Genomic DNA, 16,470 nt, shown 5'->3' on the forward strand with positions numbered 1-16,470 from the left:
TTCTTTTCGCATGAAACACTGTATGATTGACATGTTCTATTAAAGTATATCTAGATATTCATTAATTCATTTTTAATGGGAGCAGAGTTTCATTATATATCTGAGTTTACTTTAACAATGCTTTATATTAAAATTTCTCTTGGTACTGTAGCTGCCTTCTCCGCTAAAGGGGACGTAAAATTCCTGGGTTAAAACACCTTGACATTTCACATAAAGACAGTGACGAGGACTGCATTTTCCACTTTGATTCTTGAGGTCTAATTTTGGGCAGGAAACAGGAAAGAACTGTAAGAACTGTTCGTTGTAGACACTTCGTTCCAAACCTGAAACGGGTGCTCATGCTCTGAGGACTTGGGCTGAGACTGATGCAGAGTTAGCCTGAATGAGAGAGATGAGCCTTTCTACCTGCTTTTATCTTAGCAGATCCCCTCCTCCCATTTCTTCTTTCCTCCCATTTCTTCCTTCCTCCCATTTCTTCCTTCGTCCCCAGAACACTTCAATCCCTAGTTCCTATCATGGAAGTGGTATTGTGTTCCCAACACTGGAGAGCAAGCAGAAGGGGCTAAAACTGCTTCTGCTAACAAGTGTTAATCAGTTTTTAATCAGACAAAAGGAACAGAAGTGCCAATAGATCCAGTGTAACGCAACCAGCCTGATAACGTCATTTTCCCAACAGTTATTTTAATTGAATTGTTGCAAAGTAAAGAAACATTTTAAATGAAGTGTTCATGAAATCAGACTTTGATTATTTCTTCCTCTTTTTTTCCACTGGAAGGTGTGGTGTTTAATTTAAAAGGCTAGGTCATCTAGAGGGGGAAACCCTTTTAGCATTTGCTTTTACTGTGTTTCTCATATATCACATACAATATGCAGAAATTAAATGATTCTAACACCTAATGAGCCTCACTGAAGAGGAAAAAAGAAGAGCAATGTTATTAGAATAAAATGATACCAGTTTTCTTTTAAGTAACTGGTTAGAATATTTCTTTTTTATTGTAATTCTTTCTTTGTTTTCCAAATACTCATCAATAAAAAATAAACCAAGCCACAGAATTAATCTGCTTGCATTAGTTAGGCTTTGAAATCCACTTCTGGTTGCGTACTTGTGTCGCTGAAGTTCTTTCTGCAGTACCTCCAGAGCACCAAGAAAAGGCTGTGGAAGTGAATGCTATTGCTATCTTAGGTGACTGAAATATTTCCTGAGGCAAACTAAATTTTGATCATTCTTGTCCAGGACATTTGTGAGGTAGAAAAAAACAGACAACAAAGGCAGTGTCACATTTCATGGTTTTTCATGTTTGTTAATAGAGTTTATGAATGACTGCGTTAAAAAAAAGAGCATATTTTCAAGGACTGTCTTCAAATGTGAATGTTTAATCATAAAACTGGGTAACTGAGCCCATCTTCCTTTAACTGCTTCCTACCTATATGCAAATTCTAGGCAATTTATTATTCTATGGATCTAATTTCAAATCCATGCTTTTATGCTCTTTAAAATCAATTGGTTATTCTGTATAATAAGTATACAGTATACTCTGTGCTTGGGAGTATGCACATGTATGACGATGGATTGGAAAACATCATTAGGAAATAAGTTTTAATCTCAGAATTCCAAATCATTGTTGTGATAAACAGTGAGTGAGATTGATTTGAAAGTTCTAACAGGTGGTTTGAGAGTGACTTACTAGATTCTGGTATGATAAAAATGTTAACCTTTTTTACATCAGAAGTAAGACTTGGGTTGTTTTAGGCCAAGTTTTTTGTTGATTTTGGATACTAAGTATCTGCAGTCTCACTGATTCCAAGGAGCACTTGTTTTTCACAACTGTGAAGGGAAGGATAGGGTATGAAACAGATCTTCAAAGCCTTTTTGTCTCAAAACAAGTGTCCTTCTTGAAGCCCACTGCCTTTACTCTGTGCTTCTCATCTGTTACTGGGAGCTTGCTTGTAGTCAGTTAATCTAGAGAAACAAGTCTTCTAGTTTGTTTTCTCCATTGTTGGAAGCATTTCCTGAGAATTTATTAGGTAGTTTATGTTATTCCTTATTTTCTTCTTAACAAATCCATGGACAGTTGAAGTCCTATTATTTTTTTTTTTTTCTGCTGAGTCTTGTGATTTTGCTGACTGTCTTAGTTCTTCAAACTAAATCTGCATACCATTAAAAAAAAAAGCATTAATTCTAACTCTGGCAAGATCTTTTCTTACGGTACTATGGCTTTTGCTTAATATGTTTTTCATGGTATGATTGTCAGCTTTTGCCAAGAGTGTTAATGAGGCTCATAATTTTTTTTGTCTTAGAATATTTGTTGGCTAGTGGAGTCCACAGGGACTGTGAACTCAGAAAGGATGTTTTCTTGTGAAGTATTCTGTTCTACTAATAGATGTTACAGATATTGTAGTGGAATTAGTTGCTTTGTCCTAATCAAACACAGGCAAAAAGGAACTGATAGTGATGCCACTTCTGAATTTGAGCTTTGCTACTAGATTGCTTGCGCTTATAATTAGGTGCAATCTCAAATGGTACTCAAAGACACTTCATCAGTCACACTGGTGTTTTAGTTAATGCCTGGTCACATTGCATCTGATTACAGAAAGGGTTAAGCATATATCCTGACAGAAGTTATCCTGATACAAATTATCCTGACACTGTTTTAATGACAGTTGTTAAGCTCTGATAGCAAAAAGCCTACAACAGTTTTCATCTCCTCATTTCTTCATACGAAATCCTTTTTCCATGTAGTTGAATTTAACACATTATGACAGCTGGAATGGAATAGGAATAGGAGATATTCTTTCTTATGTACAGGACTTGCCATTTTCAACTATGTTCCATTTTATGTTTTTCAGGCATTTCTTGTTTAAGACATCTTCTGGAACTACTCCGCTGTTCAGTAGTTCTTCCCCTGGTTACCCGTTGACCTCAGGAACAGTTTATACGCCACCTCCCAGACTGTTACCTAGAAATACATTCTCCAGGAATGCGTTCAAGCTGAAAAAACCCTCCAAGTATTGTAGCTGGAAATGTGCTGCTTTATCGGCTATTGCTGCTGCAGTCCTGCTTGCCATCCTGCTAGCATATTTCATAGGTAAGGCTGTGTTTTCTCTGTCAAGTAGCATGGCTATGTCAGCAAATGAAAATTCAGCAGATAAAAGGATGGTTGATTCATTTCCCAAATGTGTGTTCTCACTGAGCAAAAAAAATTCCTATTCTTTATGCTGATAAATGAGGAAAAATAAAACGTTCAAGTCCTGCCCACTGTCGTAAGAGCAGTTGAAACAAGAAATCCATGCAGGATTCTCCATGTGCAGTTAACTTTAGGTGTCAGATATGCAGCCATCGCAGATTGTCCAAACAGAGGGTGATGCAGTGATATTTTTTAATGTACTCTCATATGTTTAAAAAATATTTGCAAAACAATGTTATAGGCAGTGATCCATGTAAATTATGGAACCCAGTGGGATTTGAATTCAGATATTACCATCACATACTGCCTTTCAAAAAAAGCACAAAATCTGATTAATAAGTCTTAGACCATATCCTTCTGTGTGTCTAAATTCCTGATGGTGTTAGATCTAGACAGTTAGGTTGTTCTGTTTTGTATAGAAAGGAAGTTTTAGGTGCTGGGCTTATTTCCCATGATTAACATATTAGTAATGACCACACCAGATTCTTATGCTTTCTGTGGTCTTCCAAAACTTTTTAGCATGCTCCTGTTATTTTGTCTTTCTTAATTTAATCCATTTCTGACTACTTCCCGCCCCTATCAGGTATCACCCTCATTGTCTTTTGTTTAAGAGGTTTTACTCAGTGTCCACACAAACTAGCTGTGCTTTTTGTACCTTTTACAGTGCGTTCATCGATGACAAGGACATGCTGTTCAAACTCTAGCTTCTCTGAGTAAATGGCATAATTATGGTAGATTGTTGATATTTTGTGTTTATACTTTCCAGACCTATTCTGTGGGGGTTAGAAATAATCTCTGAAACTCTTCTTCTTATATACAGTGTTTGAAAGCCTTTTAAAGATGTACTGAATTTTCTCGCTGTCCTCCCCATTTGAAGAGAATGTGTGCATTTGGGTTGGGCTTGGTGGGTTTTTTTTTAGTCCCATATAATCCGATTCAACAGGATAGACAGTTTCCATGTGTAAATATATACAGTCATGAGAGAGAGCTGACTGGCTACTTTATTGCTGCTGTCTCATTAGGCCAGGTCTACATCCCAGCATATTTGATACTACAGAGCTTTCTATATTCCTGTGTCATTCTATATTTGTTCTGCAGAAGACCTCAGAAGAATAACAGCCTTAGTCTGATATATAAATAAAATGATTGGGAAGCACATGATTTATTGAACTTGACAGTTATCGTACAACAGCTTTCTGTTTGAGTGATTATGCACATGGGAAATGATATACTGCAAGTTGAATATTTTAATCGTGCACAACTTTGAAGTGATGGGTTATGAAATGTATTTTTCTGTGTTATTTAGGTTACTGCAATCTAAAAGCTTTGCAACATGGTTATTGCTTTATACATTTTCATATAGTATCTAAGACAAGTGAGAACGCAAGGCAATCCATTGATTCTTAATAATTTGTGAATGATCTATCATTTCAAGTAATGACAGAAGTGATCCATTTTGACAGAAGTTTTTGAGATCATCTTTCCTGACTAAAGAATTATGAGTGCTATAGAGTTGGCTTGTGAATGCCAGAAAACAGGTTTGGGGAAGAAAGTGTTGCCTCAAGGATTAAGTAATGAAAAGGTACCTGACAAGCATCATGACATACACAGTAAAGAGTAAGTACATTGAGGACTAGTTGTCAAAAGCAGAAAATAGCTGCAATTAATTCTGTGAATAAATTTGATGGATCCACTGTGATCATAATTTAAAGTGATGGAAAAGAGAGAAGAGAAAAGAAAACAATAAAGAAGTTGCATTGCCTTAGGTGCATCATCCAGCAGAAAGGTAAAATTGATGTGCTTTAGTTAGGTCTCTCATTAATGAAATTCCTCCAGTCTCAGCAAAACTTGAATGCTTTATTCCGCATGGCAAAGAGCATCAAGATGTAAGACCATCAGTTATAAGCTAATCCACCCATCAAATTGCTGGAACTGTCTGTCCTCCAATAATATGGCTTAAGGTGCTCGGTTCTTAAGATGCTAAATCATTTCCTTATTATAAAAAAAAAAAAAGAAAAAGAAATCCTTAAGAACTTTTCCTTGTTCTGTGATTCTCTTGAGGGTTACCTTCTCCTATGCACGTGTGGAACCTGAATCCTGGGAAAACTAAATATCCTCTCTCCTGGGGAAAGAGCAGCAATGCCAAATAGCAGCTGTCCCACTCTTCTGCAGCTTGTTTGGAGCTCCTGACCTACTAATCCCTGAGCTGCTGTGAAAACAAAATAACTCTGTCTTATTCTGTCAGGAGGAAAAAGGGGTTTCTGTTTTCAAACGGGGCGACCAGGATAATGTTCAGATCAGACCAAAATCCCAATTCTGTCCTAATGATTGAGACAGTGGGAAAGTGAGAGGTGTTCATCTACCAGGAGAGCTGTCAGTCTTGGGACGAAGATGGATGTTAAGTTCCTTCAAGAAGTGCAGGAGGAAGGGCAATGCTCCATACTGCAGTAACTCCTCTTGATGTATTTTACTGTCAGAACTTGAAGCACAGGAGAGGCTTTAAAGATGCTGGTAATCTTTTTCTGCCATACATGTCCACAAAGAAAAAATTTCGCTCTCCACCATGGTAGAGGTTATATCACTGGAGTTACATTAGCTAGAAGTAATAATTATGGAAAAAGTCATCAAAATTTGCAGCAAATGGTTCTGCTACTTAGATGTGTCAATATATCTTAGGCTGTGTGAAGATGATCAATGCTAATCAAGAATATTGCAGGACTAAATGAGAAATGCAGTGCTGGCAAATATGAGGTAAATTACATTGAAAGAACACTTTGAAGTTCTTCTAGTCTTCAGGATTTCTAAATGAATTGTCCTATAATAAAAGAGATGTCAGAATTGATATAGATAAATCATTGAAAACTTACTGTCTACATGTTTAAACATGGGACTTTCAGAGAACTGCCAAAGATTGTGGATGGCATGAAAATATTTCTCAGGAGGCCTGATTTAAAGAGACAAGGGAAAAAAGTATCATAACAGACAGAAAATACATATTGTAAATTTTTTTTAGACTTTCCTATTGTATTTCTGATAACAGACAAACAAAACTAAAATGAATGAAATGAAAGACAGGATGTTTAAAGCTTTAAAAATAAATTCATAGTGCATAATAACCTTTGGAACTTTTTGCCACACTGCATAATTGATGTTAAATAAAGATACTACTGAGATTTTAGTAAATTAAACATGTGTCAAAATAATGACAATATGTCTTGTTAGAAGGAAACTTAGTTTTTATTTCCTTTTTTAAGCTATGCATAGATTGATGGTTTACATCATAAAATGCCATCAAAGCTTGGCTATTCAGATAAACTCTTACTCTATAGGCCAGTCAGGACCATTGTTATCTGAGTTTTCTAGATTTTCCTCTGAAACTTGTCCTAACTGCTGTCTGGGGAAAAAAAAGTCCTGCAGGTCTGTTTCCATGGCTGAGTGTTATACTATTTGTAATAGCAGAGAATAGGAAAAATTCACTTCAGTTAACTTTTTCCTTACAAAACGTTGTCTGCATATTTAAAGCCAGGCTTCTTCATTTTCTACTAGGGTTAATCCTGTTTCTTCAGCAGCCAGATGTAAATGAAATGCAGAGTATAATTTCGTAGTATTGTGCAATGGCTTAGTATATTCTGGCATATGTGGCACGTGAATAAAACCATCCTACAATCCAAGACATACATGGTCTCACAAAGCCCAAGAGTTATCCCTTTTATCCCAGGGTGACATATGAAGGATGTAGAACCAGCCACTCAGATCAGGGCATCCCGAAGATATCGGACTGGCGGTAAAACGCAGTTACAAGAAGTAATTTATAAAGTGTCAAAAGGAAAGCATATATGGCACATATTGTCTTTGTCAGAGTGTTCACTTCAGAGGTTATGGGAGTGATGAAAGCATTTGTCATGTTAAATTGGTTTTTAGTTCTTTAGATTCATGCCAAACTTGTAGGGGAAAAAATACAAAAAATAAGTAAGAACGAGATGAAAAAGAGAGTCACCTTGTGTTTTTCACAAAGTAACTCCTGCCAAACATAAATACCACATTTTTGTAAGCCCCTACGCTGCTCTGATTTCTGCCAATCTAACTTTGAGCATCGAAGAACATCTGACCATCAACATGTCAGTATGTTAAAAATCTGGTAATTTAAAGTATTTAGACTGTCCTGTGGGGAAAAAAATAGAGCTGTTATTTCCTGTGGAAATTCAAAGCTGCAATTTAAAGATGCTCCACTTGAAAACAGTATCTTGAGATTCATGCTGACAACTTTTAAAGTATCGTACTATTTTATCTACTCCTATCATGTGAATGAGGATAGAAGAAAATTAAAAGTTGAATGACAGAGAGTAATTATGAGAGTAGCGTGCTTGCACTACATCTTTACTGCATATACTGCACATGAAAATGTTGCTACTCATTTATTCTTCAGTGTTATTTGACCTTAAAGACACATGAGGTTTAAGATAAATTTCAGTTTTCTGCATAAACTTAATATATTCACTTCTGTGCTATAGAAAGGACTGAATTGCCAAAGGGTCTGGCAGTTAATTAAGCAAATGAAATGTTTTGGGCTTTTTTATTCCCTGTATGTGTTTAAACTTAGAGCCTGAAAAATAGCTTACACAGAACAAATATTTTGGTAAATTTCTTGCTATTAGAAAGCATCACAGTAGGTGTCTTAAGGATAAAAGACATACTGGCAAATAAATGATTAATTTATTTGGTTATCCCTCTTGTATGCACAAAATAATCAATTTTATTTTATTAATTTTATTGTCTTTGGCATACAATAAAATTTATGGGGTTTCTGATAAAACGTTAGACCTGGCAGTAGAAGCATCATCTATACTCTGCATTGAATAAATGTACATAACACAGTTTGGATAAAATTGTATTCTTCAGGCATTGATATCAACTTGAACTATTTTATTCCTACAAATTAGTCAGATATTTTGCTAATGTAAGTGCTCGTGTGAAGTTTCTTTCATTCACATTTGTAATTTCTTCCACTCTAAAGTCCAATTGTCTTTTTGACACTGATTCCACATATCAAGATTCAATGAAACAGTTTGCTCAAGTGGCTATCTTGTGTATCAATTGATTTTTTTTTCCCCGTCTCCGAGTTGTTTTTGATGAATGGCACCCTGCATTTCATTTGATTTCTTAAGTTGCATTTGTTGTTTTTTAATTGTAGAGTCAGAAAACCACTGGCTTTGTCTTGTCCAACCTTCACTGAAATAAAATCTGCTAGACAGTTTGGAAACTAAGACTGAAAAAAGGGGAAATAATGCAAAGATAGAGCCTACGAGAGGCAGAGGTCGTCTGGCTGCCAGTCACTGCTATCGGATTCACTTGAAATCAATGTAACGTGAGGGAGCTCTGCATCTTGCAAGATTAGCTGATGACAGAAGGTTCTGTTCTTAAATTTGCATTGAAAATAGGTGTCAGTTAAGGGCCAGTAGTTAAATTTTAGAGTACGCCTGTCATATTCTAAATGTCACACATTGAGTGATTCCTATTGACTGGTATCAGTCAATCTGAAAGTGAAGAGTAGTGGTAGCTCGCCTGATGCTACCAGTGAGAAGAGAGGCGCTGAGCTTTTCAGGGAAAAGCATCTGGTCCTATTCCATATGAAAACTATGCACTAGTGCTGGGAATGGAGGAGGCTGGCTCCAGGAACTTAGAACGTGGCTTACTAGCCTAGCAAGTGTCCGCTTTCACAGTCCAAAGATGTGAGAGATTCATTAGGTGAAGGACACAGTTTGCCTAGGGACAAAAAGCTCCAGCTGCTGTATATGCAAAATGCCACAAAGAAAGGGATTTTTTTTACGTGGAACTACTTGAGTATAGTTTGCCTGCGCATTCCCTGAGTCAAAAATAAAAGCTTAATCCACAGATTCATTCCAGTAAAAGCCAATGTACCTACTGTATTGCTTAGCAGAGATCTCGGAGATAATGGAAGTAGCTACCTTTCAGTGTGAAGGGGCAGTCTTCTCAGTCTGTTCAATTCTCTTTGTCTCTGTTGAGGATTTTCATACAGTAAACCTCGACACTTGAAACTAGAGGGAGACTAATGTTTCTCTAACTCATAAAATGCCATCACATGCCTAGCACTTGAAATTGAAAACCCTTTCTGCTTAGCTACCAAGTCGAGCAAACATAATCTAAAATTTTGGCAAGAAACAGGAGACCAAGAGAATGCTTTATTTTGTGTGGTTTTGTAGTTGTGGTTAGGGGGTGGATTTCTCTTTGTCAGGCTCATGGAATGGTTTGGGTCAGAAGGAACCTTAAAGCCCATCCAGTTCCACCCCCTGTCATGGGCAGGGATACCCCCCACTGGCTCAAAACCTCCATCCAACCCGGCCTGGAACACCTCCAGGGATGGGGCAGCCACCACTTCCCTGGGCAACCTGGGCCAGGGCCTTACCACCCTCTGAGGAAAAAATTTCTTCCCAAGATCTAATCTAAATCTCCTCTCTTTCATCTTATAAACCATTCCCCCTTGTCCTATCCCTGCACTCCCTAACAAAGAGCCCCTCCCTGCTTTCCTGTAGGTTTTTAAATGCATATTGCACAACACAGCCTAGGGTGGGTCTGAGAAAACATTTCTCACAGGTGCTGGTAGTGCTCCCCAGATGCTCTTAAAATCTATTGCTGTGAATTTGAGTGAAGTAATGCAGCTGCCTAGCTGATGCTAGCTGTACCAGCTGATGCTGCACAACTCAAAGCAGGTGGTGCAGTAGAGGTTAGCATCACAAAAATGAGCAATGTGATGTTATAGGCTAGCAGTGGCTAACCTGGAAATTTTAGAGAGATAGTGTTTTAAATTAGTAGTTTATTAGTACAGTTGTTATTTATACAGTACAGGTTTTTGCTTTTTCTACTCAAAGCTGCAAGAATGGCTTCCCCAAAGGTGCCTGCCTTTTCTTCTTTTCCCCTCAGTTGTGAAGCACATGCTGTGCTTCACCTGCACAGTCATTGTCCTACTGTGCACAAGCCAGAAAATATCGTGGTCTCGTAATGACTGTGGAACAGAGTCTTATTCTCACTTTCATCAGTGCAGATACTGAATATTATGAATTTTTGGTTTTGTAGTCTAGGATTTAATTCCGGAATCAGAGGTATGAGGTCTTGTCGGGGCAAGGAGGTATCAGAGAGGATTAGATTCAAAACAAGTCTTGCAGGAAGTCAGGGGGAAAATGATGAGAAAGCTTTGAGATACTTTAGTAAGACATGCTTTATAACCTTACCCAACATACTGAGATGAGACCATATTTCAGAAGAAGAGTGAGCATAAGGGATATTGAAGATTAAATTTTGCTAATATAGTGCCATGTCAGAGATACCTATCAAATAAACCTGTGGTGATTCTCTCTGAAAAGTCAATGTTCAATACCAATGTAAAATGTCTCATTTCTCCCTAGGGAAACATTGCTCTGTCAGCAACTATTTATACTGAGATCATTAGTTGATCATTTAGGGGTTCATTCATATTGATTATTTGTTGCTGTGCTTTGTTGTTAACTCATTGTGTTGTTTTGCACTTAGCATGCCTACAGATTTTATTCACTTAAGTGTAGAAGTACGTGTTTGCCTTTAGGAGTATAAGTATTACTCAATGGGATAACAGCAGATTGAAAGATGTGACATGGATTTTCTAAGTGTGGTGAATGTAGCCCTTACAATGCTATTATGAAAGCCATGAAAAAACACAGAAAGTGTTTAAGTGCACTGAAGAGACAAGAGAATATTCAGGGAACCTGCAGGCACACCAAATATAAAAATAGGAATTAAATTCAAGCTGTGAAAATAATAAGACAGGGTAACAGACTACAGAAGTTATGGAGCAAAAGAAGTTGAACAGTGGGAAGAGAAATAACACATTGCTATGGAATGACAGAAAACTTTACTCACCATGTGATACAATGGGGTGAAATTACTTCCTCTCAGTGGTTTAAAAACTGCTTAAGAAGCAGGTTTTGAGTTCATTTCAGCTTTTGCTTATACAGACTTTAATTCTTTGTAGTCTTGCTGCATCATACTTTGAGCTACGTGCTCACTTCACTACCCAGGCACATAAAATTCCAGTCACCTTATATATTCTATATGTCCAGTAATGAAGTCAGTCATTTGCCAAGGTCGGCGAGTTTGAATACCTAGCGCACCATATTCATGTTATGTTGCGCCTTGATATTAGTTCTTTTAATCCTTTATATGAGAGTCTTTTAGTTATAATCAGGAAAAACAGCATCTTCCGTGACAACCTATCTGATCCCTGGGACAAGTTTTTTTGCTCCAGATTTAGGTTTACAAGGTTATAGGATAATTCAGGTTTGAAGGGACCTCTGGAGGAGTCTAGTAAAATCATCTGCTCAAACCTGGGTGACCTCTGAAGTCCAGTCTGGTTTTGAAGACCTCCAAGGACAGAGATTGCGCAACCTGTATCACTGCTTGACTTTCACCTCAAGGTGAAAAGTTGTTTCCTTATATTGAGGTTGAGCTTTGTTTCAGTGTATACCGTTTGCTTCTCATGCTCCTGCCACATACCTGTGTGAAGAGCCTGTCTCTGTTTTCTTGATGACCTGTAGGTATCAGCCAGCTGCTTTTAAGGCCCCGTAGCCATCTCTCTGCCAGGCTAGACAAACCCAACTCCTTCCTCACAAGGAAAAGTGATCCAACCCCCATCCATCTTTGCAATCTCCCCTGGACTTGCTCTGCTTTACTGATGTCTTTGTTGTATTGGGAGGCCCAAAACTGGATGCACTTATCCTAGAAGCAGAGTAATGAGTGCAGAGCCGTGCAGACTAATGAGTGTAGGGCATAATCATTGCCCCCAGTCTCCTGGCCATGCTTCTGTTCCTACAGCCCAGGATATTGCTGTGTCCACCTTTGCTGCCAGGGCGTGTTGCTGGCTCATTTTTGGCTCCCTGTCCTCCGTGACCCCGGGGCATTTCCCACAGAGCTGCTTCCCAGCCAGTCAGTCCCCAGTTTGTACCACTGCAAGGAGGTGTTGCCATTTCTAGTGATTTCAGGCATTTTTGTCTGCATAATGATGAGTTCTAAGCTCAAAGACATGTAGTCCTTTCACTGTGTATGAGTGAATGTTCATTTTCCACAACCAAATTTGATTGTGGTGAGTATAGGCAAGACAAAGCCTATTTTATTTAATAGAGTAAGTGATGTAGAAAGGAGAAGCTCTTTTTTTTGACTAATGCATATTTATTTTCTTAATACTCAGGGAATTATGTCCTCCTTCATTTCTCATGATTCTTTCTGGCATCAGAAGCTTGAATTACAATGCCAAAATGAAGAATGCAGTCAGTTAGAAAAATCATGTTTTGACTTGTATCTAGAGTAGATTTGATAATGAGAGAATGACTACTGAGTCCCGCTCTGTGATTATTAGACACTATTAATGTCTTTATCTTGGCTATTACTAAATAATTACTAGGAAAGTCAAGCATTTGTATTAATAATGTTCCTGAATGGGAAAGGAATTTCAGTCTCTTATGTTGATCTCACAGTACCTTACCTAAAACTTTAATATGCTCTGCCTTTAGTTTGTTTTCTTCTCTGGGATGTCCAGATTTATCCTCCCGTGTCGTGTTTCATTTTCAAAAGATAATATACATCATACATAACAGGGCTGCAGTTAATTTAATTTTAAACATTTTTTAATTTGCTGGTTGGTTGATCGGCTGATTTCTTCCAACGTTTTCCTTAATAAATACTTTCTGAGGAAGCCACAGAACAGAAGATTTTTTTCACATACTAATGCTAGTGGAGTAGGTGCCCCATTTGCTGGATGAGAAAGGGTGCCCTGTTTCTGTGGCACTTTATTTGCCTTTTGGGAATTGACCTGGATTAGACAAAACTCTTTGAAATGCCAGTCTATTGCATATATGCTGCCTGGACCTGTATGTTAACCGTTGTTTTGTTTAAGTCTGAGTGTACTGCACAGTTTTTGCAGTTAGGTTTTACATTTAGTATATTTGCTTCGTCTCCTTTCGATGTGTTCTCCTGCAAGGGATTTGCTACTTTGTGAGGTGCAAATGCTGACATATAACTAATACAGTAACCTGAGGGTGAATTATATGAGGACGGCAGGGGATTATCAGAAGGCCCTATCCATGTCTACTTCATCTCAGGAGGCAAGGCATGAACTTGATCTTAGTATCCCAACTTGGCCACATAAAATAACTTTAGCACAGTTGTACCAAGAGCAAGTGCAAAGCCAACTCGCTAATATCAAGAGGTTTAATGATGTAGCTGAAAAATGATGTGCAGTCAGAACAAAATTGCGTATTTTCAATTTTAAATTGGGAATTTTGTGCTACAGCTACGCCTCTTGAACATGAACCCCATGATAACCCCATGTAATTCTCGGGGAGCTGGTTTGATCCAAGGAATGTGGTTTATCAGCAAACTCTGGGTTTGTATCTGACAGCTGGGATCGGTCTCAACCGAATTGGAGCTGCGAGGGTAATGTTTTCTTTTGCAGGAGAAAGGAGATCTTTCTTCTGTAAGAGCATCCTGTTGCTAGACTATTTCTGTGTTCAGTTCTTTAAAGTCTTTAAGAGGTTGGAAAACAGTGCTTGATGTGCTGAGAAAATTAATAGACTCTGGAAAAATGTCAGTAGTACATAGCGAGTATCCCAAGGGTAATATAAGGGCAGGTGTGAAATCGTGACATCTCTGCTGGTCTGTGCTAAATGCAAAATATTTTAAAGTGAAATAGAAGTTAAGCAATTTCACAGCAGGCATACTAACAGTTAGCAGAGAAAGGCAATGCAACATTGTAGTCACATTCACCTCACAGTAATGGTTCATTATGCCTGTATCATATAAGGTCTTTTCCAAGGACAGAACTGTGCATGTTTATAAGAATGTAGTGTAAAGCTGGGACCTAAAAATAGAGAATTGTGTTAAAACTGGCCACAAGGCAACAGAGAGCATAAAGAGAAAGGAGATGCAATTTAGGCCTGTAAGATTTATCGAGCCGAAAGTTTGTTTCACCTGTTCTTTGTATATAACCCCTTCTACACCTTTAGACTTCATTAATCACTGAAATGCAAGCCCCTACCACATATGAATAGAGAAAGGAAGATCCTATGATAAAGCCTGCTCATTAAGAAAAGATTATTTTTCTTCTTGCATGGGGAGTTTTTAACTTTTTTTGGCATTTTTATGTTACTCCTAAAATGTTATTGTCTTTATAGCCAGAATTTATCTTGAACCTTAAAACCATCAAAGTTCTTTAGTATGAGTCAGGGATTTGGGGATCGGTTCATTAAGGGTATTCAGGTCTTTTTCACAAGAAGAATTTTTCTGCGCCTCTGGAGGCTTCCTGAAAATCCTAAAATAAATAATAGAAAAATAGTGATTTAAAACCTAATTTCTAATACAAACCAGGCCTGGCTGTCTAGATGAAGAATAAGGTTCAATAAATGGAAGAGAGATGCAAGCCTCTTTGGTATGAAGAGTAGCGAGGATGCAGAAATAGAAATAGGTTTTTCATTACATGAGGGATTATGCTTGGGCCAGAAATGCCAAATATTCTGTGGACCGCAGCTGCACTTTCTGTCTGCTGTTGTATTAGCTGCTAATAGTAAAACAATGATGTGATGGTAGAGACAGCTATTTGTTCTCAGAAATACAGAAAAGTTGTTTTCCTTTTCTTTGCTTGGATTGCCATATTTTACTCCGTGGCTTATCTTAAACTTGTGTCCTTTTGCAGCAAATGGGCTACAAATGAAAATACACATTCTCCTTCAGCACCACCTGAGGATGCCCACACAGCTGCTGATGTGCTCCCTTAGCCGATTTTTCCTTCTGTCGTTCTGACACTCCTGAGTCAATTCAGGGACTCGTTACTTGCTTGCATGACTTGGGTCATCGCAATTACCTAAGCAGCCACAGGCAACTGCCACCAATTACATCTGCTCTCAAGGCAGTGTGTTACTGTTACTGAAGGCACTGAATTTCTAGACATTCAAGAAAACAGCAAGATGTGTCTTGCTACTTGATTGGTTTCCTGTCATTTGATCAGCGCTACCCACTCTCATATTAACGGAGGGACTGGAAATAGTATTGGTTTTCAGGATGTAGTTTAGTGAAGGGTTTCACTCCGCGTCAGCTTAGAATATTTGTAGAAGAAAATTACTGAGGTTTAAAAGCTCTGAGTTTTATCTCTTCTTTGAGTTTTTATATAGATCTCTGAAAGAACGGGTTTTATCTTTTGCTTTAGAACAAGTAAAGGTTTAACATCTATTACAGGCAGTTCTCTACCTCTTTAGATTTTTTTTTCCTGTCAAAATACTATGCATCACTGTAAAATCGCTGTAAAAACGCTCTGCTTAACTCTATTTCACTGTGCTATGAAGTATTGTTTTAATATGTTGTTTGACTTTTTAAAGCGAGCATTCATAAATCACTCATCTTGTCTCCCATATTTACCAGTAGAAGACTGTAAACAGCTAGAACAGAAAAAGGCTTTTAAACACAGTGCAATTTGCTTAACATTGAGTTGAAACCTCTGGAATACCTGATACATGACAAGTAAATTGAAAGAGTGGGAATTTCCTTTGCTTCGACCGTGTGTGCATTTGAAAATGTAAAGTTAAACTGTGGCTTCCATGATTTAAGGAACAGATATTTAGTATGGAATTCACCTTTTTTTGGATTCCTCGATACCTGTTTTAAAGGTATCCACATCCCAACCTTTCAACTCAGGGCTGATGTAGGGGACCTTTTGGTATCTCCTTGTTGTAGAGCAGTGTCTTGCTGATGAGCAGTCCTTGTGGCACTGCCGAGTGGTTTGGGTTGCTGGGCATGTGGAGCCTGCTAGAACAATCTGTACAGTCCCCGGACTCCTTCTGGCACTGTTTTGTTTCAAGGCCCCAAGAGACACGGAAAAAGTGTGAACTTCAGGTTGGTGCTACAAATCCTGCTGTGCCAAGCACTGGCAGCTCTGGGACCGTCATTGCACACGGGAGATGCCTTCGCCCTGTACTCTGACCAGCGTGTACTCAGTCATTTCCCGGGGAAAGGGCAGCACATGGCCCGGACTGACTTCATAAAACCCATCCTATTGTTTAACTTCTGGGTATTGCGCCTTATCCTGAGTATAGATCTTACCTCTTCCTACTAGCAAGGGCCAGACCAAAGCCCAGGGCCCAAATCTTAGTAATTCTAGTTCTCTTAACACATAGACTTAATATTTACTTTTTTCAGCCGTCAGCTATCCCTTATGTAGTTTCAGCAGATTTTGCTTTAAATGCTCTCCATT

General features: G+C 38.2%; 1 protein-coding gene across 10 annotated transcripts in view; it reads left to right on the plus strand.

The window, feature by feature from the left end:
- The window catches only part of TENM2 (teneurin transmembrane protein 2), a 596,193-nt gene that overhangs the window by 422,326 nt on the left and 157,397 nt on the right, over positions 1 to 16,470 (plus strand). For all 10 annotated transcript variants that reach the window (XM_069869284.1, XM_069869285.1, XM_069869286.1 and 7 more), the window contains one exon: positions 2,848 to 3,086. In XM_069869284.1, the coding sequence (XP_069725385.1) occupies positions 2,848 to 3,086 (239 nt within the window). The remainder of the gene's footprint in view (positions 1 to 2,847; positions 3,087 to 16,470) is intronic.

The sequence above is a fragment of the Phaenicophaeus curvirostris genome, chromosome 15, assembly GCF_032191515.1.
Source record: "Phaenicophaeus curvirostris isolate KB17595 chromosome 15, BPBGC_Pcur_1.0, whole genome shotgun sequence".
NCBI lineage: Eukaryota > Metazoa > Chordata > Aves > Cuculiformes > Cuculidae > Phaenicophaeus > Phaenicophaeus curvirostris.